The 26,231-nt window shown below is 35.4% G+C and overlaps 1 protein-coding gene across 2 annotated transcripts in view; it reads right to left on the reverse strand.

The window, feature by feature from the left end:
• Positions 1-26,231, reverse strand: part of LOC106073236 (uncharacterized) — a 34,688-nt gene that overhangs the window by 7,444 nt on the left and 1,013 nt on the right. The window contains exons 1-3 of one of the 2 annotated variants that reach the window (XM_013233741.2): positions 25,854-26,012; positions 24,683-25,558; positions 23,266-23,457 (exon numbers count right to left, since the gene is read on the reverse strand). In XM_013233741.2, the coding sequence (XP_013089195.2) occupies positions 23,266-23,457; positions 24,683-25,541 (1,051 nt within the window). In that variant the 5' untranslated portion in view covers positions 25,542-25,558; positions 25,854-26,012. Of the gene's footprint in view, positions 1-23,265; positions 23,458-24,682; positions 25,559-25,853; positions 26,013-26,231 lie in introns of those variants that run through there. The other variant, XM_013233740.2, reaches the window with a different exon arrangement.

Below are 26,231 nucleotides of genomic sequence, written 5' to 3' on the forward strand. Positions count from 1 at the left end.
TGTTTATAAATATCTTTCAAAATAAGACATTTTCTGCTTTGACTGACTTAGATCTATTCATTCTATAGAATGTCTAGACATTGTAAACAATCTCTATATCATGCATTCGATCTTTTTTGGGCAGCACTATAATACTTGAAGAAACTAAGCCAAAGTCAAAGCAGATAACTATGTAACAAACTAGAGTGTCTCTATAAGCTATTACGATGAAGTCGGGTGGTCAGAACAATAGCCAGGAAGTGACAAGTCCACTGAGTGGAAGGTTTTGTTCTCAAGCACTTGCCTAGGTAAGATTCTCTTTTTCACTCCCTCCCCTGCACCCAGCCTGGCTATTGTGTACAGGTCACTATCCTGGGGACAACAGGCCAGTGAACAATGTGTTTGTTCAAGGCAAAGGTTTTACAACTAGATCTACCAATAGAAGAAGAAAAAAAGAATGGGGATGACGCAAAGACGCGTCTTAATTATTTTATCACAACGGGGGAGTGGCCAAGCGGTCAGGGGGTGACCTGTGAGAAACCAAATAAATAGTATACAACGGAAGATTTTGATTGGTCAGAGTATCAGGCATCAGTATTTCGGGATCCCTTGTATAAAAGTGGAAGAAATCTTACGACTCATACAAATTTTATCTTAAATTAAATGGCTTAATTCATTTCTGGATAAATAGTGAATACTGTGAAGTGATAAATAACTTGAAGTTTTCCTGAGGAAATGGCCAACATTTCCAACAAAATATATATAGACCTCTTGTCCGATGAAGTGCTACTGAAGATATTTCAATACATCACAGATTTAAAGGATTTGTTTACTTTACGTCTGCTGAGTGAACGTATCGCTGCTGTTGCCCAGGACATGTCAGTGGCTCATACTGTCATCTGCACTAGACAATATTGGCTGAAGACAGGTATGTTGAAAAAATATATTGAACCTATCCTTGATAAGATGCATACTCTTGATCTCAACTATTGTTATTGGATCAATCTCGAGGAGCTGACCTCTTTACTGAGATGCACAAATCTCCGTGCGCTGCATCTAATGCAAGTGAAAATAGACGAGGCCTCTCTTTGTAAAATGTTATCCCAGCTACCTCACCTGACCAGCTTGTCTATTTCTATCCGTGACATTGAAAAGTTTAATCAAGAAGTGAACAGCTGCAAGGCAGTCCAGGAGTGTTTGTCTCGGATCCGCAAGCTGAGCATTCACTTTCGGTACCATATTCAGTGCCAACCGGAAGACCTAGTCAGATTTAGTAGCGGATCTAGTTTTGTGGATTACTTCCACAGCCTGGAGGAACTCTACGTCTACGGCTGCGCCAACAACGTCAGGTGCTTCCCCTTGTATTACTTCAGTCCTGCAGTGGAGAATGTCAGCAGTCTGAAAAACATGAAGGTGATGTCCCTTAGCAATTTTCAAGATGAGACGGCGACAATATTTTTTTACAGTCTTTTACGCTCTGTCTGCATGGTGGGAGTCCAACTGAGAACATTGCTCCAACCAACGAATGATTTTAATCCAGAGTGGAGCGACCTTGATTACCAGGATGCGATGGCTAACATGGACACACTTGTTCACTTGGACATTGCTGGATCGAACATGTTTATATTTAACGATGTGTTTAACTTTACAACAGCCAATCATCTCCAGTATCTAAACTTGGCTGGAAACAAAACAGTAGATTCTGAAAGTCTTTTTTTTCTGTCACATTGCTGCCGACAGCTAGTCAGCATCAATCTCCACAGTTGCCCCAGTATATTTCTGAGACATGCTGTGGGCTATTTGGGCCTAGACTTTAACAACGATCCATTGGTCAAAGACCTGACCGGCCTCCAGAGTTTACTCGTCCAGTGCGTGAGATTGGTTCACTTAAACATAAGTGGCGCTCACGTTCATATGACAGACTTGAACTCACCACCCTTCAGCAGTATCACAGCGCTCTTATCTTTAAAACCTAACTTAATAAGCCTTTCCTTATCACATTGCTGCCTGTACACTGGACACAACTGCCCTAGCTCAGATAATCCAAGGCTTAGCAGACGATGCAGCTCATGCTACTTGCCTGTAATAGATGGTTCGGGCTCTCCCAAGTGCAGATACCAAACTACGCCAGATAAGTTTGACCTTAAAGGGCTCATCAGAGCAATCCCAAATATTGAACACTTTGAGCTGTATGCAGCTTATCACCAGTCTTGTTTCACCGACCCTTCAGGGCTGCCCCGACATCACAACATTTTGTCCCGGTGCCTCGCTACTGTGGTTGTACCTGATGATGATCTGGAGAACATAAGTGCTTGGAATAAACTGAAAACACTACAGCTAACGGGACTCAATGGCGACAAGCTTGCGAATTTTTTCAGAGCAATAGCTCGAGGGTGTGTATCCCTTGAGAGTTTGTCTATATCAAGTCACTGCACCAGAAAAGTAGGGATGCTTACAACCTTGCCATGCTTTCCAAAACTGAAGGACTTCCGAGTGGAACATCCGTACTTTCCGGTGGACGAAGATATGCTCTCATCCATAGCCCAGTGGCCGAAACTTGAGAGAGCCTGCATTATCTCCCACAGTGAAAACATCGATAGCTTCGCCATCGAGCAACTTCTAACTAACGCTCCAAGATTGGTGAATTTTCAGCTTTTTTCTCATGCTCCAAAAACTACTTGTGATAGTCTCGTGAATTATGTGACACACAAACTCAGTCAGAGTCGTCCTGAGCTCTCAGTGTGTATCTCTAGTCAGCTTACCGTGGATCTCCAGCTCGTGGCCACACAAAATCTACCTGACATAAACATTGAAGAGGTGACCCTACTTCGATCAAGAGTGGCTGCTTCCCCTCACGACCACTAAATACAGTAGTCGATTGCCAAGTAGAACAATACATAGGCAACAGAGACTTTAGGACAGGAAAGTTGGGCAATGACTGATTGGTTGCATATTGTGTGATTTTTTGTCATTAGTCTGTATGTACCAAAAATGATGTTTTTTTGTTTTTTTTTTGTATTTGACCTTTGTATTTTTAATTTTGACTTATTTCTGTTTTCAAATGTTAATACTATTTGTTTGCTCAACGTTATTTTCTCGTCTGCTGCCAATGCAGTGACAGATTTACTAGACCATGTGGGCATTGGAGTTGACACAAATTAGTACGCTTAGTTCAATAAGTAGTTAAGTCATTAAATTCAGCATATACATCTAGTTGTTCAATAATCAGGCATAAATATAAATAAAACCTTAGCATTTTTTAAAAACATTTAGCTCTTAATTATTATTATTTTGTTAAAATAAACTCTTGCATGTCATCTGTTCATTTGGAGCTTATTATTTTCACTGTTTAGTTCGCATGTACATCATGAGTGTGTGTGCAAGTTCAACGTGTGTGTGTGTGTGTGTGTGTGCGCGTGTCTTCAAATTGCTGCCTATGTGTTTGTTGTTCTTCCATGTTGTTAGGTCTCTATTCGATGATTCATTACAGAACTTTATAAAAATAATACAATCTACACAATAAAATAATGCAATAGAAGACATTGCCAAATAATTTTGTATAAAAAGTGAATAAAAACATTAAATTGAAATAAAATGTCATGTTAAAAAAAAATAGTTTTTCAAAAAAAGTTTCTTAATTATAAGTAAATGAAAAAAAAACCCCAAACAATTACCAAATTTAAATTGAAAAATTCCAATACAATGATTAGTCAGATCTATAATGTACGAGATAGTTTAGTAATAGGAAAAAACTAAACAACTAGATTACAAAACGAATTTTCAAACGAAACAGACCTCGCGCTTCGTAGTGGTATGGCAGCACACTACTAGTAGATCACAATCTTAGAGAGACTTTAGGACAGACTCAAAAGTATAGTAGAAACAAGATATAAAAACATAAAACCCTAACTTACAAATACAAAAACACAGCTCAATGAAACACGCAGAAAGCCCTGAATCAGTCAGGAAAAAAAAACAACAAAGACTTAATTGGCAGAGATTAAATCTCTAATTAACATGCACTGTAGATGAACACAAAGAGACGCATAGGACGTAGGCCTAATCCATAGGCAAGTTAATAATAATGAAAAGAAGATATAACCAACATTTGGAATGAGGTCAATTGTTGGAACATATATATATATGTATCGCCAAATATATATATATCACCAAAAAAACAACAACAAACAACAAGATAATGTTTTTATAAGAACCCCCACCCGCGGATCTAGATTTAGTATTTGTATTAATGTATGGGATGTTAGATGTTTTGAAGTTTATCGGCAATCAACTGACTATCTGGCTGCATAAATGAGACACAAACTCACTTCACAAGATGTCAAGAACATGACTAGCCCAAGGCAGCTGCAAACTCACTTCACAAGATGTCAAGAACATGACTAGCCCAAGACAGCAGCAAACTCACTTCACAAGATGTCAAGAACATGACTAGCCCAAGACAGCAGCTGGAAATGTCCAAAAACCTGCAATTTCGAAAACGTAAACATGTTTTTTTTTTATACCAGAAATAAATCTGATCTTAAGAAAAACCAATAAGAATTAACTCCATTAAAGAAATAAATCTGATCTTAAGAAACCAATAAGAATTAACTCCATTAAAGAAATAAATCTGATCTTAAGAATTCAATAAGAATTAACTCCATTAAAGAAATAAATCTGATCTTAAGAAACCAATAAGAATTAACTCCATTAAAGAAATAAATCTGATCTTAAGAAACCAATAAGAATTAACTCCATTAAAGAAATAAATCTGATCTTAAGAAACCAATAAGAATTAACTCCATTAAAGAAATAAATCTGATATTAAGAAAAACCAATAAGAATTAACTCCATTAAAGAAATAAATCTGATCTTAAGAAAAACCAATAACAATTAACTCCATTAAAGAAATAAATCTGATCTTAAGAAAAACCAATAAGAATTAACTCCATTAAAGAAATACATCTGATCTTAAGAAACCAATAAGAATTAACTCCATTAAAGAAATAAATCTGATCTTAAGAAAAACCAATAAGAATTAATCCATTAAAGAAATAAATCTGATCTTAAGAAAAACCAATAAGAATTAACTCCATTAAAGAAATAAATCTGATCTTAAGAAAAACCAATAAGAATTAACTCCATTAAAGAAATAAATCTGATCTTAAGAAAAACCAATAAGAATTAACTCCATTAAAGAAATAAATCTGATCTTAAGAAAAACCAATAAGAATTAACTCCATTAAAGAAATAAATCTGATCTTAAGAAAAACCAATAAGAATTAACTCCATTAAAGAAATAAATCTGATCTTAAGAAAAACCAATAAGAATTAACTCCATTAAAGAAATAAATCTGATCTTAAGAAAAACCAATAAGAATTAACTCCATTAAAGAAATAAATCTGATCTTAAGAAAAACCAATAAGAATTAACTCCATTAAAGAAATAAATCTGATCTTAAGAAAAACCAATAAGAATTAACTCCATTAAAGAAATAAATTTGATCTTAAGAAAAACCAATAAGAATTAACTCCATTAAAGAAATAAATCTGATCTTAAGAAAAACCAATAAGAATTAACTCCATTAAAGAAATAAATCTGATCTTAAGAAAAACCAATAAGAATTAACTCCATTAAAGAAATAAATCTGATCTTAAGAAAAACCAATAAGAATTAACTCCATTAAAGAAATAAATCTGATCTTAAGAAAAACCAGTAAGAATGAACTCCATTAAAGAAATAAATCTTGATCTTAAGAAAAACCAATAAGAATTAACTCCATTAAAGAAAGATTAAGAACCCAAATAGGGGAAGAATATTTTAAATATCTCTTTTGTGTCTGTGTTATTTTCTACAAAATTGCGCTGACGTTTGGGCGACACATAGCCACAAGATCGGTCCATATTTTGGGCAGCCCTAACCCTAACTCTAAACTATATTGCAGCACTAGCGGATCCAGAACTTTGGAGTGGGGGGGGGGCGATTTTTTTCCAAACCCTAACCCTAACGCCCAGTAAACCCTAACTCTATGCATAAACGTGTGTACAGAAAACACATACACATACACACACACACACACACACACACACATATATATATATATATATATATATATATATATATATATATATATATATATATGAGAATTTTAAAAAGCAGCATTTCTCAACCTTCGGCGGAAAAGTGGGGCAACGCTATAAGGTTCCCTTCATCAATGAAGTTCGGGGCGAAGCCCCAACGACAAAAGCGTTTTCTTGCATTCTTCACTGCAGAAACGCATTCTCCTGACATCTAAAGCTTATTATTCATCAATGGAGTTCGGGGCGAAGCCCCAACGACAAAAGCGTTTTCTTGCGTTCTTCACTGCAGAAACGCATTCTCCTGACATCTACAGCTCATCATTCATCAATGAAGTTCGGGTCGAAGCCCCAACGACAAAAGCGTTTTCTTGCATTCTTCACTGCAGAAACGCATTCTCCTGACATCTACAGCTCATCATTCATCAATGAAGTTCGGGGCGAAGCCCCAACGACAAAAGCGTTTTCTTGCATTCTTCACTGCAGAAACGCATTCTCCTGACATCTAAAGCTTATTATTCATCAATGGAGTTCGGGGCGAAGCCCCAACGACAAAAGCGTTTTCTTGCGTTCTTCACTGCAGAAACGCATTCTCCTGACATCTACAGCTCATCATTCATCAATGAAGTTCGGGTCGAAGCCCCAACGACAAAAGCGTTTTCTTGCATTCTTCACTGCAGAAACGCATTCTCCTGACATCTACAGCTCATCATTCATCAATGAAGTTCGGGGCGAAGCCCCAACGACAAAAGCGTTTTCTTGCATTCTTCACTGCAGAAACGCATTCTCCTGACATCTAAAGCTTATTATTCATCAATGGAGTTCGGGGCGAAGCCCCAACGACAAAAGCGTTTTCTTGCATTCTTCACTGCAGAAACGCATTCTCCTGACATCTACAGCTCATCATTCATCAATGAAGTTCGGGGCGAAGCCCCAACGACAAAAGCGTTTTCTTGCATTCTTCACTGCAGAAACGCATTCTCCTGACATCTACAGCTCATCATTCATCAATGAAGTTCGGGGCGAAGCCCCAACGACAAAAGCGTTTTCTTGCATTCTTCACTGCAGAAACGCATTCTCCTGACATCTAAAGCTTATTATTCATCAATGGAGTTCGGGGCGAAGCCCCGACGCTAAAAACATTTTCTTGTATTCTTTACAGCAGAAACGCACTCTCCTGACATCTACGCTTATTATTCATCAATGGAGTTCGCGGCGAAGCCCCGACGACAAAAGCGTTTTCTTGCATTCTTCACTGCAGAAGCGCATTTTCCTGACATCTAAAGCTTATTATTCATCAATGGAGTTCGGGGCGAAGCCCCAACGACAAAAGCGTTTTCTTGCATTCTTCACTGCAGAAACGCATTCTCCTGACATCTACAGCTCATCATTCATCAATGAAGTTCGGGGCGAAGCCCCAACGACAAAAGCGTTTTCTTGCATTCTTCACTGCAGAAACGCATTCTCCTGACATCTACAGCTCATCATTCATCAATGAAGTTCGGGGCGAAGCCCCAACGACAAAAGCGTTTTCTTGCATTCTTCACTGCAGAAACGCATTCTCCTGACATCTAAAGCTTATTATTCATCAATGGAGTTCGCGGCGAAGCCCCGACGACAAAAGCGTTTTCTTGCATTCTTCACTGCAGAAGCGCATTTTCCTGACATCTACAGCTCATTATTCATCAACGGAGTTCGGGGCGAAGCCCGAAAGGACAAAAGCGTTTTCTTGCATTCTTCACTGCAGAAACGCATTATCCTGACATCTACAGCTCATTATTCATCAATGGAGTTCGGGGCGAAGCCCCGACGCCAAAAGCGTTTTCTGGCATTTTTCACTGCAGAAACGCATTCCCCTGACCTAAAGCTCATTATTCATACTATAAAAAAGGACCTTTTGAATAATATTGTACTTGAAAGATATTCTAATATGAATTTATAGGCCCTTAATACATTGCAAATAAAACCGATTTGTTCCTTGAAAAGATAAGATACCCCACATATTTAGATTTTGGCTTTGAGGATCGCCGCCGAAAAAAAATTATTCGATAAATAATATTCAATAACATCGTAGTATAAGTTGTGAGTTATAGTCCCAAATTTATTTAACTAGAAAAATATCCGATTGAGTAAAGGTTGGAAAAAGGCGACTATAAATGTATTTTTTTCGGTTTAGAGCTCATCTCAATCATGATTCTTATAGTGAAAAATTTCGTTTGAATTCTAACTTTTCCAATGCAAAGTCTTTCTTAAAATAATTATGATAAATTCATGTGAAATTACATAAACTCTGGAAATGGGAGGGGCGGTAGAATGAAAACGATTAATCCTCGCTCCTTTAATAATTTCTGCTAAAGATTGCATTTTGGCATTAAAGAATAAAAAAAAAGGTAGGGCGACTCGATATAAGAATTTAATTTATAGTATATATAAATTATATTAGTGGCAGATTTTTTTAATTTTGTAATTTCTAAACTATAATACTAAAAGAAAAAGTATTGGTTTGTCCGATGGGGGAAATGCAATTGCATATATCGCCCTTCCCACCTGGTGCAACCCTTTTTCATTTAAATTTACTAATGATAAAATTTTAGATTAGAGTATGGTACGACATAATATACAATGGGTTCACATATCAATACGTAGTTTATATTATATAGATATTCAACTAATTTTGTTCACAAACTATGATTCTCCACAAGAATAGGACCGCCCCCCCACACTCAGAGGGCTAGAGTGGGAAGGGCAGTACATGCAATCGCCCTCCCCCACCCCCAACCCCACCGAATCGACCAAGATACTAGAAAGGGAGCGACATAATATAAAATTTATAGATTAATTCAACTAATTTTGTTCACAAACTATGATTTCTCCATAAAAGTAGGACCGCCCCCCCCACTCAAATGGTTTAGGTGGGAAGGGCAGTAGAGGTATTCGCCCCCCCCCAAACGGTAAACAGGGAACGACATAATATAAAGATCGGTTAAAATATCAATAACAAGTTTTAATCATATAGATATTTAATTGATTCTGTTAGAAAGCTGTGATTTCTACAAATAAATTGGACCGCCCCCCAACTCGAAAGTGTATGGGGGGCGGTATTGATACCATTGCCCCCTCCCGACCCCACCAAATCGGTCAACATACTAGAAGAGGGGGCGAAATAATAAAAAAATAGGTTGAAATATAAATAATGAGTATATATTATTAACATAAGTAATAAATTTGTATACAAATTGTGTGAATTCTATACTAAAATTCGTCCGAATACCGAAAAGCAAATAACAAGTGTCTTTGCATGAGTTCAGATACGCAATAACAAGTGTCTTTGCATGAGTTCAGATACGCAATAACATGTGTCTTTGCATGAGTTCAGATACGCAATAACAAGTGTCTTTGTATGAGTTCAGATACGCAATAACAAGTGTCTTTTGTTAGACACCTTATTTATATAGGTTAGTTATTTTAGTTATTTAGCGACGCACCATAGTAGACGCATATTGAACGGGACTAGTGACGTTTGGGATATGTTGGGTTAGAGACCGGAAAATCAGTTAGCGTTAGAACATTCCAGGGTAACGACGTGTTTAGTGACAGAGACTTCTACTGTGGCCTTTTATCATAATAAATATATATTAACTTGTTCATCATCGTTGACTACATCTCTTCACCTGTTACAATCGATGTGCCAGTTCTTGTTTGTGTTGTTGGTCAACTACACGTAATACACCCGAACAATTACACCCAAACGATTGCAGAGTAATTGGTTGACTTCAAGACAGCCTGAACTAGCAACATCACAGTGGCGACCCCGAACCTCGAAGCCCGACGAACATCGTACCGGACCTCGAAGCAGAACGTTTACTCAGGTGAGGGTCGTGCACTCGAAGTTATAAGATTTCATCGGAGTACGGCTGAACACAGCATCATCGCAGAGTGACTTTGTTCTAGATCTACAAGCAGTCGTCGCCTGTTTGATCGCACGTTCAACGAGCCGTTAACTCAGGGTGACCTTCGTCAGGACCGTAATCATCGCAACGCCTGATCTTCATATGCTGAACCGACCTACAACCAGAGAAACCGTTCATTCATAACGGGTGAGAGATCGTTAGTGAACCTGTTGGACATATTTTTTCTTCGTCATAGGAGCCACATTGAGTATCAAGTTTTACCTCGTCAGTTTCGAGAAGGACAGTTTGCCCGCTGTCAGAAGTATTGTGAGTACTACAAGTTTGGTAGCTAACTAAATCGAAATCGCTCTGTCGTCTTACCCTTGGAGAGATTCTTGTGGAGCAGTTTGCTCATTGAACCGGTTGCTTGCCACGTTTATAACGGTCACTGTGTTTAACCTTTGGAAGGTTAGTGAAGTAATCTTTATCAGTACTGAACATTGATCTATCTAGTATTCGTCGGTCTAGACCATATCTAGACGTGCTGATATTGTTGTGGAAATAGCTACATCCACTTAATCTCGTTGAAAACCGTTAGTCGTATAACGGAACGTCGTCGGAGGTGACCTTGGTCTCACCTAGTCTACATTGGACAGTTTGGTCTAGTGAAGCAGAGTACAACAGCAAACTTCGTCGTACTACCAGAGTAGCAGCAGAGGCAGTGAACTATTTTAGAGAACCGTTATTCGTCAGCCCAGATCAAGTCATCGTCAAGAAAGTCGTTATTCGTCAGCCCAGATCAAGTCATCGTCAAGAAAGTCGTTATTCGTCAGCCCAGATCAAGTCATCGTCAAGAAATTCGTTATTCGTCAGTCGTCCAGATCAAGTTGCCGTCAAGAGACTGTTATTTGTCAGTAGTCGTCTACACAAGTCAAGTCATCGCCAGAAGAACCGTTAACCTATTCGTCAGTAACTGTGTACACAAGGTCGTCGGAACTACACATACGCTCATCAACAGTCGTCGAAGAAACTGGAACATTTTGCTGTGGCATATCAGGACATCTGTGGCATTACGTGGGATACTGGTAGCACCGGAGAGCAGAGTCAGAACTGGAAGAGAGGCAGTGGAATTTGTTGTGATCTAACATATTCGGGAGTCCGAACAAAGGGATCTTTCTTATCAAAAGCTAAGTGCCATTTTTCTTATTAGTATATGTTTAGATTGCCCTTAGAAATAGATTTTGTCTAAATTTGGTACGTTAGCCTGAGTAAAATCAGGTGGTGCGCCTTAAAACCCGTCGGGGTAGAAGACGTAATTTAGATGAAAAGCTATATTATACGTTTAGGATTGTAATTTGTTTTGTTTGTGTAAACGTCATATCCGTTGTTGCCTGGTTACTTCGTGACGTTATCATTGTGTGCCATATTGTCACATCCCAACCCATAGTGATAGTCTCATTTAATTATTTCATTTGTTTATATTATTTTAAATTATTTATTTTTATTAATTTAATTAGATCTGTAATTTTTTTCACTTAATGATAGAAAGTGCGGGTAGGATTCTTTTACTGTGAATCAGACTAAAATAATTTTAGTTTGAGCGGTTAAAATCAAATATGATTTTGCCATGAGAATAATGCCGAAACTGGCTATGTAGTCAAACACTATCGTCTGGCTAAATCTAGATCTGCAAATTGTTGTACATCTCTTTGGTACAATTTGATTATCTAGACTCTACTTTGAAATATTATTAAGTTGAAGATGAATGAAGGTAGTACATTCTAGATATATATATCTTGTTGAAGATATATTTGACACTGTATACACATATTTGTTTCGTATGGTGAAATAGAACCATAATATACTCTAGATCTGGACTCTAGACAGTCTTTGAATTTACTCTAGACATTTCAGTCATACCAGATTTTAAAATCGATCATAGTTGGTCATACTAGATCTAATAGTCATAGTGCTCTTGATAACTAGATCTAAATGGTAATATTATACATACTATAATATACTAGATTTAAATTTGTGTGTAATACTGGACCTAATATACAGATCTGAATATAACCATAATAACTCAGACTAGATTTACACATTTACTAAATCTATATGGTAGATTCTTATAACTGAACACAGACTTTCGGGAACTAGGTCAATTTTTTATTTTATTTTTTTATTTGGTGAAGGTTTAACTTACAAAAAAACTGAAAGCATATTCTTATTCTGCAACTAAAGGACTATAAAAATAGCTGTGTTCCTTTGTATTACCACCCCTAGTCAAGATTTTATTTTAAAATAAATTAGGTCACTTCATGCTCCTATTTTGAACGCAGTTTTTGGGCTTTCTCCTTTAGTTGAACAGTGAGCACCGGTGTTGAACACCACTATGTAATTGCTAATAAATTATATCGGTGTTACTTAAAAATTATTTAGATTGTAGTAAAAGAAGTAGATTCAATTTTGCAATATGTATTTATAGTCTATTTCCTCATATACTCTCTCTATTTCTCTCTTTATATATATATATATCGTGTATAGTTTATTTATTTAAATACCTATTTAATCTATGTGTAGAAACAGACAGAAATAAATTTATATAGATTATAGAGCTATAAATTAATTATTTTAATTTAATAAACATATTTTCTTATAGGCTACTTGTATTTTCTCTCTGTCTTTCTTTTAACTCCCATCCAAGGACCCTCTTCTTGTTTTCATAATTTGGATGTTCGTTTTGTGACACCTTAACATCCCCTCCCTCCCATAGATGCTTATAATTCTTTTCATGACTCTCTCCCCCTTCCCTCCACTGCCTGTTGGATAGTTTGTGACACTACTCGCTGAGTGTATACCTCCTTACCGCCAGCTTATCTTGCGTGATCACATGCAGTGGGCATGGTCTCTGGCTTCAAATTAGCAGCCCACACTTTTTCTTTCATTCATAAGTTATATATTCTAGATATCTCTATCTAGGTCATGTTTATTCATTGAAAAAATCATAGATTTATTAATCCCAATAATATTTCTTAATACGATTTTGCTGTGTTCAAAAAGGAGAATGAGCTGAATTCATTATTATTTGTTTGGACACCCCCTTTTTTAATTTTATTTAACAGCTAACGGTATAAATGTGATTGGAAAGTCTTTCTAAAGATGTTTGGAAGCTTATTTTGATATGCCCATCAGCCTATGATCAAACAGGCTCATGATATAGCCTTCATCCCTTATATGGGTATGAATTGCCGGGGGAGGTTAAAACAACAGCTTAACATACATGGTTACCGAGAATCTAAATAACTGCCATCTCCTTTGGAAAAACGGAACAAAATTACCAGAACTTATCTAAAATTGGACATGCTCAGTCCCGAATCGTCGATTTTAGCTCCAAACATAAAAACAAATGAATTACAAACAAAAAAAAGCAACCCGTTTAGAAAGGAGAATCCGATGGGGTGTTCAAACTATAAGAGCCTCCTCTAGATAGAGACATAACATTTAAAATTTGTATAAAAGTGTGGAAAAACATAAATATAAAATAAGTTTAAAGTATAGCCATAACCAATATAGGCTAAGTAAAAATATATATAAAATATAAAACACAATGGCTACATCATCATATGTGGACCTTAAGGAGGTTAAGGAAACAGCTATGCAGGATGGAAAGGCCATGGAGTTAAAAGGAAAAGACTTAGCCGCTTATGTACAGCAAGTTGTGAGGGAAGAAATGGAACGTCAAGATAAAATAAGAAGGGAAAAAGAAGAGATAGAAAGACAAGAAGAACGTCAAAGACAAGAGAGGGAGAGACAAGATAGGATCAGAAAGGAAGAATATGAGAAGCAAAAAGAGGACCAAGAAAGGCAGAGAGAACATGAAGCTAAAATGGAGAAGATGAGATTGGATGCAGCACAAACCAGAGCTCAAACTGAACAAGGAAATAACACAAATAACTCAAATAATTATACCACACAAAGAAACCCTAATTCGCAGACATGGCTAAAGAGAAAGATACAAAGTTTTGATGAACAGAAGGATGACATTGGTGATTTTCTGAAAAGATATGAGGCAAAAATGTCTACATTTAATATGCCTGAAGAAGAATGGTCTGAAATACTGATAGACTTCGTTCATGGTCAAGCTCTAACAATATGCCAAAATCATGACCATCATATTGATGATAGCTATCAGGTTTTAAAAAGAGAGTTATTAAATGCATATGGTCATAATGCTACAACTTTTAGAAAGAAATACTTTGACAATATACCATCATTAGAAATAGAACCCCAAACTACCATTAATATGGAAAAGGATTTCTTCAATAAGTGGGTAAAATTAGAAAAAGTGAATAACTCTTATGAAGGATTAAAAAATTTTATTCTAGTGGACAACTTTGTAAATAAATGTGATCCTCAGTTACAATCTTTTATTAGAGAAAGAAACCCAAAAACTATAGATGAAATAACAGAAATAATGAGAGTATACAAAAATGCCTATCCAAATAAACCATTTTCTGATAGGGATAAGAGCAAAGTAGATTTAATAGGATACACCAAAGAAAATGTTGATAGAAGTAGAAATAGAAACAGATCAAATAGTGGAAATAGAAAATATAGTGAAATAACCTGTTTTAAATGTCAAGGAAAAGGTCATATAGCAGCTAACTGTAGAAGAGGGAATAGTAGGTCTGGAAGTAGAAATAGATACAATGAACAAAATAACAGTAGATATAGGAGTAGAGATAGGAATGACAGGGGAAATTATAGAAATAGGAGTTACAGTAGGGAATACAAAAATAAAGGTACAGATAGGATATATTTCATGGAAGGAAATAGGAACAATTTTGCAGTGTACCCAGGGTTTGTAGATAGAATTCCAGTGGAATTAATCAGGGATTCAGGTTGTAACACTTTGGCAGTAAAAACTAAATTTGTCAAACCTCATTGGTATAAAGGGTTTACTAGGAAAGTAGAATTAGCAGATGGCACCGTAAGGGAATTTAAAGCTATAAGGGTGTACATTGAAACTCCATTTTTCACTGGTTATTGTGATGGCATTGCAATACCAGAAATGAGATATGATATGTTAGTAGGAAACATAAAAGGAGTTAAAGAATGTTCAAGAAAAGAATTAGAAGACTGGCAAAACAAATACAAAAACATAAGACAAAATCATGAAAACATAGAAACACAAAATATAACAAGTATGATAATAACAAGATCAATGGATAAAAAAGATGAGAAACAGGAAAATACAATAAATGTAATAAGTAATGATAAAGAAAAAGAAACCAGTAATGTAATACAAATAGAAAATACAGATGTTAAGGAAAGAGAGATAGAAAATGAAACACAAAATAGTCTTGAAACACAAATATTTCAAAGTGAAAAAGAAACAACACCCACATTTGCATTAGAACAAATGAATGACAATATTATTGGGAAAATTTATTCGAGAATATCAGATAAAAACAATAATAATCCAATGGAGAAATTTTGCATAGAGAATAAAATATTGTTTAGACAAACAAGTAATGATAATAAGAAAATAAAACAACTTGTCTTACCACAGAAATATTGGAAAGATGTTTTAATCATGACACATGATAATAATTTAGCAGCACATAGGGGAGTAAAGAAATGTTATAGGAATTTGTCAAAACAAGTATTTTGGCCCAAAATGAAAGCAACAATCAACAAATACATAAACTCATGTGACATATGTCAAAAGAGATCTAACAAAAGCCTAGTGAATAAAGCACCTATTCAAGAAATGGATGAACCTACAGCACCATTTCAGAAAGTATCTATTGATTTAATAGGTCCTTTAATTCAAACTGAAAATAATAACAAATACATTCTAACAGTAATAGACATGTTTAGTAGATACCCAGAGGCAATCCCATTATCAAATACAAGTGCAGAAAATATCATTAATGCCATAACTCAAAAAGTAATTACAAGACATGGTATACCTAAAATTATATTGAGTGATCAGGGATCTCAGTTTAAGTCAGAACAATTTAAGAAATGGACTAAACAATACAATATACAACACATATACTCTTCGGTTTACCACCCGGAGAGTAACGGTTTATGTGAACGATATGGTGGATCATTAAAAAGATCACTAACAAAGATAATTCAGAATAATCAGAACAAGTGGGATCATTACATTAACTATGTACTATTTGCTCATAGAAACAACATCCATGAAGCAACACAATTTTCACCATATGAAATAATACATGGAAGAAAACCCAGAGATGAATTAGATGTTTTTAAAGAAAATCTAATAGGCAATGAGAATAAATTAAATAATGACAGTGAAACAACAATCACAACAGAATTGAAAGAAATATGGACTCAAGCATATAACAACAATAAGAAATATAAACAAAGTGCTCATGAGAATCTAAATAAGAAAAGACAATTGAAAACACTAGAAGTAGGAAACAACGTATTAATATTAATAAATGACCTGAAAAATAAAATTGGTAAACAATGGAAAGGTCCATTTAAGGTGATAAAACAAATTAGTGATGTGAATTATCAAATTGAAATAAATGGGAAAATTAAAACATATCACATAAATAATTTGAAACTGTATCATGATAGAGAAGATGAGTTGATACAAAACATTCAGGAGGAAATAGAAAATAAATTTTCAGAAAGAGAAGAATGCTTGATGATAATAACAAATGAAAATCATAATGAAAATGATATTAAGGAAATACCTGTAATAGAAACAAAAGAGAATCAAACTTGGCAAAAGATTAATCTTAATAATTTAACTAAGGAAATGTCAAAAGATATAACTAAAATAATACAGGAATACAAAGAAATTTTTTCCAGTATACCAGGAAAAACTAATATTATTAAACATGACATTAAAGTAACAGATCCAAAACCTATCAAGCTTAAGCCATATAGAATACCGCTACATTTACAAGACAAAGTAAAGAGAGAAATAGACAATTTACTAGAATCAGGTATAATTGAGCCATCAACATCTCCTTATGCTTCACCAATTGTGATAGCCAAAAAGAAGAATGGAGATATAAGGTTATGTATTGATTATAGGAAACTTAACAACATCACAGAATTTGACCCATATCCAATGCCAAATATAGAGGATATTTTACATAAATTAAATGGAGCAAAATTTTTTACTAAATTAGATTTAACTAAAGGTTATTGGCAAATACCTTTAACAGAAAATGCAAAACCTTACACAGCATTTGTAACACCATATGGTATTTTTCAATGGAATTATATGAGTTTTGGATTAGTAAATGCACCTGCCACATTTAATAGAATGATGAACATGATAATTGGAAACAAAGAAAATGTTATTTGCTATTTGGATGACATATGTATTTTTAATAATAGTTGGGAGGAACATTTGGTAGATGTAAAAGAAGTATTCAAAATAATAAAAGAAAGTGGACTTACAATTCAAGCAGAAAAAGTAGAAATAGGATTGGAGGAAATAATTTTCTTAGGACATAAAATAAATAACAACATGATTAGCCCTATTGAAGATAACATAAAGAAAGTACTTAATATTGAAATACCTACAACAAAAAGACAAATTAAAAGTATATTGGGAATAGTAAATTATTACAGAAAGTTTATAAAAAACTTAGCAGAAATAGTGAATCCACTAAATGACTTACTTAAAAAAGGAAAACCTCAAAAAGTAGTTTGTAATGAGGAATGTGTGAAAGCTATTGACAGAATTAAAGATGTTTTTAGTCATGAACTAATATTAAGACTACCTGATAAAGACAAAATATTTTATGTCACAACTGATGCATCTGGTAATGCTATTGGTGGTTGTTTAATGCAGAACTATGATAACTTACATCCTATATTATATGTAAGTAGAAAATTGTCAGAGGCAGAGAAAAAATATAGTGTCATTGAAAGAGAAGCCTTAGCTGTAATATGGGTAATTACTAAGCTAGAGAGTTATTTAATAGGAAGGAAATTCATATTATTAACTGATCATAAACCTATTCAATATATACAGCAAAAGAGCATGAAAAACAGTCGTGTTTATAGATGGTTCTTAGCACTACAGGAATATAAATTTGAAGTGAAAGCTATTAGTGGAGCTGTGAATATTGTAGCTGATTTATTGTCTAGAATGACATTGAAGTGAAACAGTTTTGTAAATAAACTATGATTATATTGATTATGTAATATATATTAATATATTGACACCATTTATATGTTATGAAAAGGGAGATAAGTAAAGTTGATGTTAAGCATTTAAAAGTAAGTATGGATATTTTTTTTTGTGTGAATCATTTCATATATCATTGACGAAAGTTAGTTCTATGGAAAAGGGTGAGTATAAAAGAAAAATGGACAAAAGCGTATAAAAGGGTGGTAAGAAAAAATGTATTGAATGTGTAAATAAAGTCTGTAATTGTTTTTTGAAATATTGTATTTTATCAGATTACTGCCAGTAAAGAACATTTGAGATGTGTAGGACATGCCCATAAGATGCCACATTTTCCTCCATGATGAACTGTGTACCAATGAAGATGATTCTGGAATGTTATGAACTGTTATGAACATTGACATGAATATGAGGAACTGTCAAGATGAAGAGATCAAGATTTTATGTTTGTGGTCTTCCCCTTAAATTGAAAATGCCCTTGTAAGACTTGACAGTAGTGGAAAAATATTGACATATTTTTTTTTCAAGGGGGGGAGGAATCTGTTAGACACCTTATTTATATAGGTTAGTTATTTTAGTTATTTAGCGACGCACCATAGTAGACGCATATTGAACGGGACTAGTGACGTTTGGGATATGTTGGGTTAGAGACCGGAAAATCAGTTAGCGTTAGAACATTCCAGGGTAACGACGTGTTTAGTGACAGAGACTTCTACTGTGGCCTTTTATCATAATAAATATATATTAACTTGTTCATCATCGTTGACTACATCTCTTCACCTGTTACAATCGATGTGCCAGTTCTTGTTTGTGTTGTTGGTCAACTACACGTAATACACCCGAACAATTACACCCAAACGATTGCAGAGTAATTGGTTGACTTCAAGACAGCCTGAACTAGCAACATCACACTTTGTATGAGTTCAGATACGCAATAACATGTGTCTTTGCATGAGTTCAGATACGCAATAACATGTGTCTTTGCATGAGTTAAGATACGCAATAACAAGTGTCTTTGCATGAGTTCAGATACGCAATAACAAGTGTCTTTGCATGAGTTCAGATACGCAATAACATTTGTCTTTGCATGAGTTCAGATACGCAATAACAAGTGTCTTTGTATGAGTTCAGATACGCAATAACATGTGTCTTTGTATGTGTTCAGATACGCAATAACAAGTGTCTTTGCATGAGTTCAGATACGCAATAACAAGTGTCTTTGCATGAGTTCAGATACGCAATAACATGTGTCTTTGTATGAGTTCAGATACGCAATAACATGTGTCTTTGCATGAGTTCAGATACGCAATAACATGTGTCTTTGTATGAGTTCAGATACGCAATAACAAGTGTCTTTGCATGAGTTAAGATACGCAATAACAAGTGTCTTTGTATGAGTTCAGATACGCAATAACATGTGTCTTTGTATGAGTTCAGATACGCAATAACAAGTGTCTTTGCATGAGTTCAGATACGCAATAACAAGTGTCTTTGCATGAGTTCAGATACGCAATAACATGTGTCTTTGTATGAGTTCAGATACGCAATAACATGTGTCTTTGCATGAGTTCAGATACGCAATAACATGTGTCTTTGCATGAGTTCAGATACGCAATAACATGTGTCTTTGCATGAGTTCAGATACGCAATAACATGTGTCTTTGCATGAGTTCAGATACGCAATAACAAGTGTCTTTGCATGAGTTCAGATACGCAATAACAAGTGTCTTTGCATGAGTTCAGATACGCAATAACATTTGTCTTTGCATGAGTTCAGATACGCAATAACAAGTGTCTTTGCATGAGTTCAGATACGCAATAACATGTGTCTTTGCATGAGTTCAGATACGCAATAATATGTGTCTTTGCATGAGTTCAGATACGCAATAACATGTGTCTTTGCATGAGTTCAGATACGCAATAACATGTGTCTTTGCATGAGTTCAGATACGCAATAACATGTGTTTTTGCATGAGTTCAGATACGCAATAACATGTGTCTTTGCATGAGTTCAGATACGCAATAACAAGTGTCTTTGCATGAGTTCAGATACGCAATAACATGTGTCTTTGCATGAGTTCAGATACGCAATAACATGTGTCTTTGCATGAGTTCAGATACGCAATAACATGTGTCTTTGCATGAGTTCAGATACGCAATAACTTGTGTCTTTGCATGAGTTCAGATACGCAATAACGTGTGTCTTTGCATGAGTTCAGATACGCAATAACATGTGTCTTTGCATGAGTTCAGATACGCAATAACAAGTGTCTTTGCATGAGTTCAGATACGCAATAACATGTGTCTTTGCATGAGTTCAGATACGCAATAACAAGTGTCTTTGCATGAGTTCAGATACGCAATAACATTTGTCTTTGCATGAGTTCAGATACGCAATAACAAGTGTCTTTGTATGAGTTCAGATACGCAATAACATGTGTCTTTGTATGTGTTCAGATACGCAATAACAAGTGTCTTTGCATGAGTTCAGATACGCAATAACAAGTGTCTTTGCATGAGTTCAGATACGCAATAACATGTGTCTTTGTATGAGTTCAGATACGCAATAACATGTGTCTTTGCATGAGTTCAGATACGCAATAACATGTGTCTTTGTATGAGTTCAGATACGCAATAACAAGTGTCTTTGCATGAGTTAAGATACGCAATAACAAGTGTCTTTGTATGAGTTCAGATACGCAATAACAAGTGTCTTTGCATGAGTTCAGATACGCAATAACATTTGTCTTTGCATGAGTTCAGATACGCAATAACAAGTGTCTTTGCATGAGTTCAGATACGCAATAACATGTGTCTTTGCATGAGTTCAGATACGCAATAATATGTGTCTTTGCATGAGTTCAGATACGCAATAACATGTGTCTTTGCATGAGTTCAGATACGCAATAACATGTGTCTTTGCATGAGTTCAGATACGCAATAACATGTGTTTTTGCATGAGTTCAGATACGCAATAACATGTGTCTTTGCATGAGTTCAGATACGCAATAACAAGTGTCTTTGCATGAGTTCAGATACGCAATAACATGTGTCTTTGCATGAGTTCAGATACGCAATAACATGTGTTTTTGCATGAGTTCAGATACGCAATAACATGTGTCTTTGCATGAGTTCAGATACGCAATAACAAGTGTCTTTGCATGAGTTCAGATACGCAATAACATGTGTCTTTGCATGAGTTCAGATACGCAATAACATGTGTCTTTGCATGAGTTCAGATACGCAATAACATGTGTCTTTGCATGAGTTCAGATACGCAATAACATGTGTCTTTGCATGAGTTCAGATACGCAATAACATGTGTCTTTGCATGAGTTCAGATACGCAATAACATGTGTCTTTGCATGAGTTCAGATACGCAATAACTTGTGTCTTTGCATGAGTTCAGATACGCAATAACGTGTCTTTGCATGAGTTCAGATATTACATTGAATAACTCATTAACATCCTTTGATTTCACTGACTGCTGTGTCTGTTACTCGACTTGAAAGCCTGTAGATATTTGAGAATAGAAACTTACTTTCTTTTCTTCATAAATAAGGATTTCAAACAATTCAAACGTGAGTGTCGAGTGCATACACACGCTTACAAGGTTTCGTTCGCTGTCTGGAGCTACATCTTAAAGACATGCGCACTAACAGCGAGGATCAAAGGCGATATGCAAATGAGCTAAAAATAGACAAAACGGAAATTGTCACGTGATTTGTCCTTGTGAAATCTGACGTTTATTAAGCCCCACTCGCGTCTGCACTTGACTGGAACTTAGTCTAACAAACTTGTTAACCAACAGTCGTTCATTAAAAAAGCACCACTGTAAAAGTGCGTTGACAGAATGTGATATAAATGATGAAGTACTTTTATTAAAAAAGCCCCACTGTAAAAGTGCGTTGACAGAATGTGATATAAATGATGAAGTACTTTTATTAAAAAAGACTCTTGTTCGACTTTTGAGGACATGGACAGCTGCCTCTGTTTCTAACTAAAACGATTAGCATCAGACAGGGGCGGACTGGCTATATGGGCATTCGGGCAAATGCCCGGTGGGCCGGTACCCAATTGGGCCGGTAGGGCCAGTGAAATGAACAGGGCCACGTGAATACCACCAAGACTCGAATTAAATTGTAAAAAGATTCTATAATATTCTCTTATATAAGTATCACTCAGAGCGTCATGATTGACATACTCTACAGTGTACTAGGGCTACCTATGTAATGCACTTTCCGATATAATTTAATAACCTGCATATGTATACAGTGCTTGTTATAGGCTTCATCCATCATGGTGGCCTACACACTAAGCGATTAACAAGCAACATAAGGCATTTACTTCTTTTAAAAATATAAAGTTCACGATGGTGTGACTATATTCGGATGAGTCTATAAAGGGATGCTCCCAGTCCTAGAGTTGGAATGTCCAGTCACATACGAATTGGTTAAGTCATTATTATTATTATCTTGAGGAGAAAGTGCAGATGATGCTATTGTTGCTGTTAAGATACATAGTTTTAAAGATGTACAATTTATTGACAGGGGTGTATCTTGTAATTATGCTGTCTTGTACGCAAGGAGCTTGTGAACGAAGTCACTGCGTATTAAAGATGTGTAAAGAATTGGCTGAGAAATATCATGACAAAAGGCAGAAAATTTCATGGTGACGGCTGTTGCTAAAGACATTCTACGAGTAATCCTTTGGACACAGTCGAATAGTTTGTTGATCTTAACGAGCCTTGTATGTGAATATCAAGTACATGGTTATGTTAATATTGGCTTATATGGTAGCATGATTTTTTTCAAGTTATATAAAATCGAATATAATCATTTAGTAATACCAAATAGTTTTAAAAAAATGAAATACACCAACTAACCATGCAGGCTGCCTACTGGTAGAAATGCATTTTGTTACCTAAACCCAGTTTTCGTCACTTTCTCAAACTTAGCATCATAATATGATTTTTAGGAGATTTTTAATTCAAAGTCCATCATAGATAGCATGTTGGTGGCCGGATTACTTAGAAATGCCCGGGGCCGGTTTTGACACCCAGTCCGCCCCTGGCATCAGAACACCAGGAGATGACACGCCACCAAAAGCAATGATTGTATACTTTACCTTTAACATCCAGCACAGAACCAGCAGGAATTTTTCTCTCCAGAAATTTCTGAGATTCTCCTTCACCTTCCATCCTTATGGCCTTGACATTGGATCGCGTAAAAAATTTTTGGGGCATCACCTTAGCGATTTCAGCAATGGAGAGAAAACATGAAGCTCGCGTGAAGTCTGAAGGCACAAGTTCAAACCAACCTGTAGATACATTTTTTGCTTTTACTTTGAACTAATAATGAGCTGCTCAAGAAAACATACACTAGAATTCAACAATATTAAGACACACTTGAAAACACAACTACCATTTTTACAACCGCCTCAAATGGGTTATTTTTTTTTTCCAAGTTACTTTTCTGACTTTGGGGCTCTCTTGGAGTTATTTAAAAATTAAATCCAATTAGGCTTGAGTTTTAATTTTTAAAAATTCACAGTAACAAATTTTTGGCATATTTTGGTTGAAAACGATTTTTAAGATTGAAACACTGAATGTTTGCATAAATTCTAAGGGCTGATTAATGTAAATTTACAAATAAAAAGTTGGCTTAACCTGATTATGAAAAGGTTTTTTTTTCTTTTTTACAAAAACTAGCTTTAAACACCGGCTACGCCCGTTGATTTGTTCCCAAGCTTTATATTGTTTAGAATGACCGAAGTAGCCACTCCTTTTTTTGTTTTTTAAATTTGAACTTCCGATTCGAGCCACAACAATACCCTCCCTTTCACTCTCTCTATCTCTCTATGTCTCTCTCTCCTTTTTCTTAAATAATAATCTTTTCAATTTTTTGATTGATTAGTTTGAATCTTTAAAATCTTGTTGGAAGGTTGCGTGTTGTTTTATAGAAAAGATTGTCTATCTCTGAAGTCCCTGGTGTAATATAGAAAAGACTATCAACGTTTGATTTTACCTTCTCATTGATAGCAGTTCTTGATCTTTATCTAGATCTCTAATATGACATCCATTGATAACTTTGAAGTATTTGAGCTATTTTATTAGACTTAAAAAATAGACTTAAATCTATATGTTAGTTCACTTGTAATATTAATAACAGTAAAATAAAATTGAAAGGGGTATCTATAAGGTGCATATTATTATAGACAAGGCATCTTCCTTTCAAAAATTTAAGTTTACAAGTGGAAGACTGTCTACATAGTATATGGTATATATAGCTTTCTCGATCAAGTCAGCCGTAGTTGTCATATAATAAACCAATAAATGGTAAATATTTTTTTTGTTTAAAAGCTTAGATCTATTATAAATTCATCTACTCAAAACGTAAACAATGGCGCAACGTGGCAGCCTAAAGTTATCCAGTGCATGTACTATATATAGAACTAATCTTTTGAATGAAAGCTTTACTTGGACGTCTAAAGTTATCCAGTGTATATACAATATATAAATAGTTTTATGAATGAAAGTTTGTACCTTGGTAGTCTCCTGGGATAATCATAGTTTGACCTACTTCGTAATACGTGCCACTTGGATCTTTAAAAATAGTCCTGGCTCTTGCTTGTTTTTGACTCACGCTCGTGTGCATGAGCACTGGTTGTCGTGAGTAAATTTTCAACCCTGGAGCAAGTTTATCCCAATGCCCGTCTACTTCTTGTACATTCTCTTCATAGCAACAGATGCAAGGGAAGCAATCTTTGTCTACAAGCTGCGACAGGCTTAAATTGTCTTCGTCCCATGCTACTTCAGGTCCCAGGATTGTCGACCCTGTTATATCTGGCAAAGCTGATGCCATTTTTCTTGGAACTGATAGAGAACGAGGTCTTTGGATGATAATGTCGCTTTCAGAAGCTGTTACTATAATAGCTCTTCTGCGGTTGTCGGTTATTCGTTCTGAAAAGGGAGTCTTATATGTCTTATTGGATAAAGGGGTCTTAAGATTGGACAGAGTCGAGTGGTCGATGCTCGTCTCAGAGGCTTTGGAACGTGTTTGCGGAGCAGGTGCTGAGCGTCGAGACAACAAGAAACATGAAGTAAGACCGCAGTGCACCGAAGAACAATCGGACAATGTCCTCAGTTCTTTATTGCGAGCTTGTCTTCTTAGATGCTGATGATCTTCCAATATTTGACTGTATTCACCTGTGCATGCTTGAGACTGGAACTCTCCATTCCAAAGCTGAATGCTGTCAATGACATCAGCAGACAATGAACAGTGCCGAGACCCTTCTTTTGTATCCTGAATGGTAGAAGTTGTAAAGACACTATCGTACTCGCCGCTATCGCTTCTTGAACCTTGGTTTCCTTTAAACTGTCCTTGCTTGGTCCATTTCAACATTTCTCACCCTCTCAGAGCTTGAATAGAAAACATAATCGATATTCTATTAATTCATGATTATAGGATTGATTATTAGATACTTTAGTTTATTGATTAGAGACTTAAAATACCAGCCCATTGAAACAGAGCATTACATTACTTAGTGTAGAATCTGAATTTGTCTCCTCTTTATGAACTATAATAAACTATATTTATATAATAATATATTTTCCAATCAATAGATTGCGTAACATGCACGCATTATTTTCAATGTAACATAAATCATAACATTATTAGAATATACAATGATAAATTGTTATACAAATTGTTTACATTGAGTTCTGAACATGGACAATAACGTTGGAGTCCTCCAGCAATGAAATAGTTCAGAAGTACACATGTCGTCACACGAGCACACTTGAGTGTTTACATTGGAGCCATGTATTTTGTTCTGAACACACAGCCAGCACAAAACTTGCTCGGCCAGTTTGAGATATAACTGACACAAGTCTAAGGCAGTCTATGGAGGACCCAGGATTTAGTGTGTCCAATGTAAATATTCCTATAGGACTGAAAATAGTTACATCTGCCTTAGTTTTTATTTATGAATTCATTGACTCATCCAAAGAGTATGCTTATAAAACTTTGAAACATTAAAAGATGAAACGCAGTTTTTTTTTAAGACACAAAATAAAAAGACAACATATGCAT

Source organism: Biomphalaria glabrata, chromosome 5, assembly GCF_947242115.1.
Source record: "Biomphalaria glabrata chromosome 5, xgBioGlab47.1, whole genome shotgun sequence".
NCBI lineage: Eukaryota > Metazoa > Mollusca > Gastropoda > Planorbidae > Biomphalaria > Biomphalaria glabrata.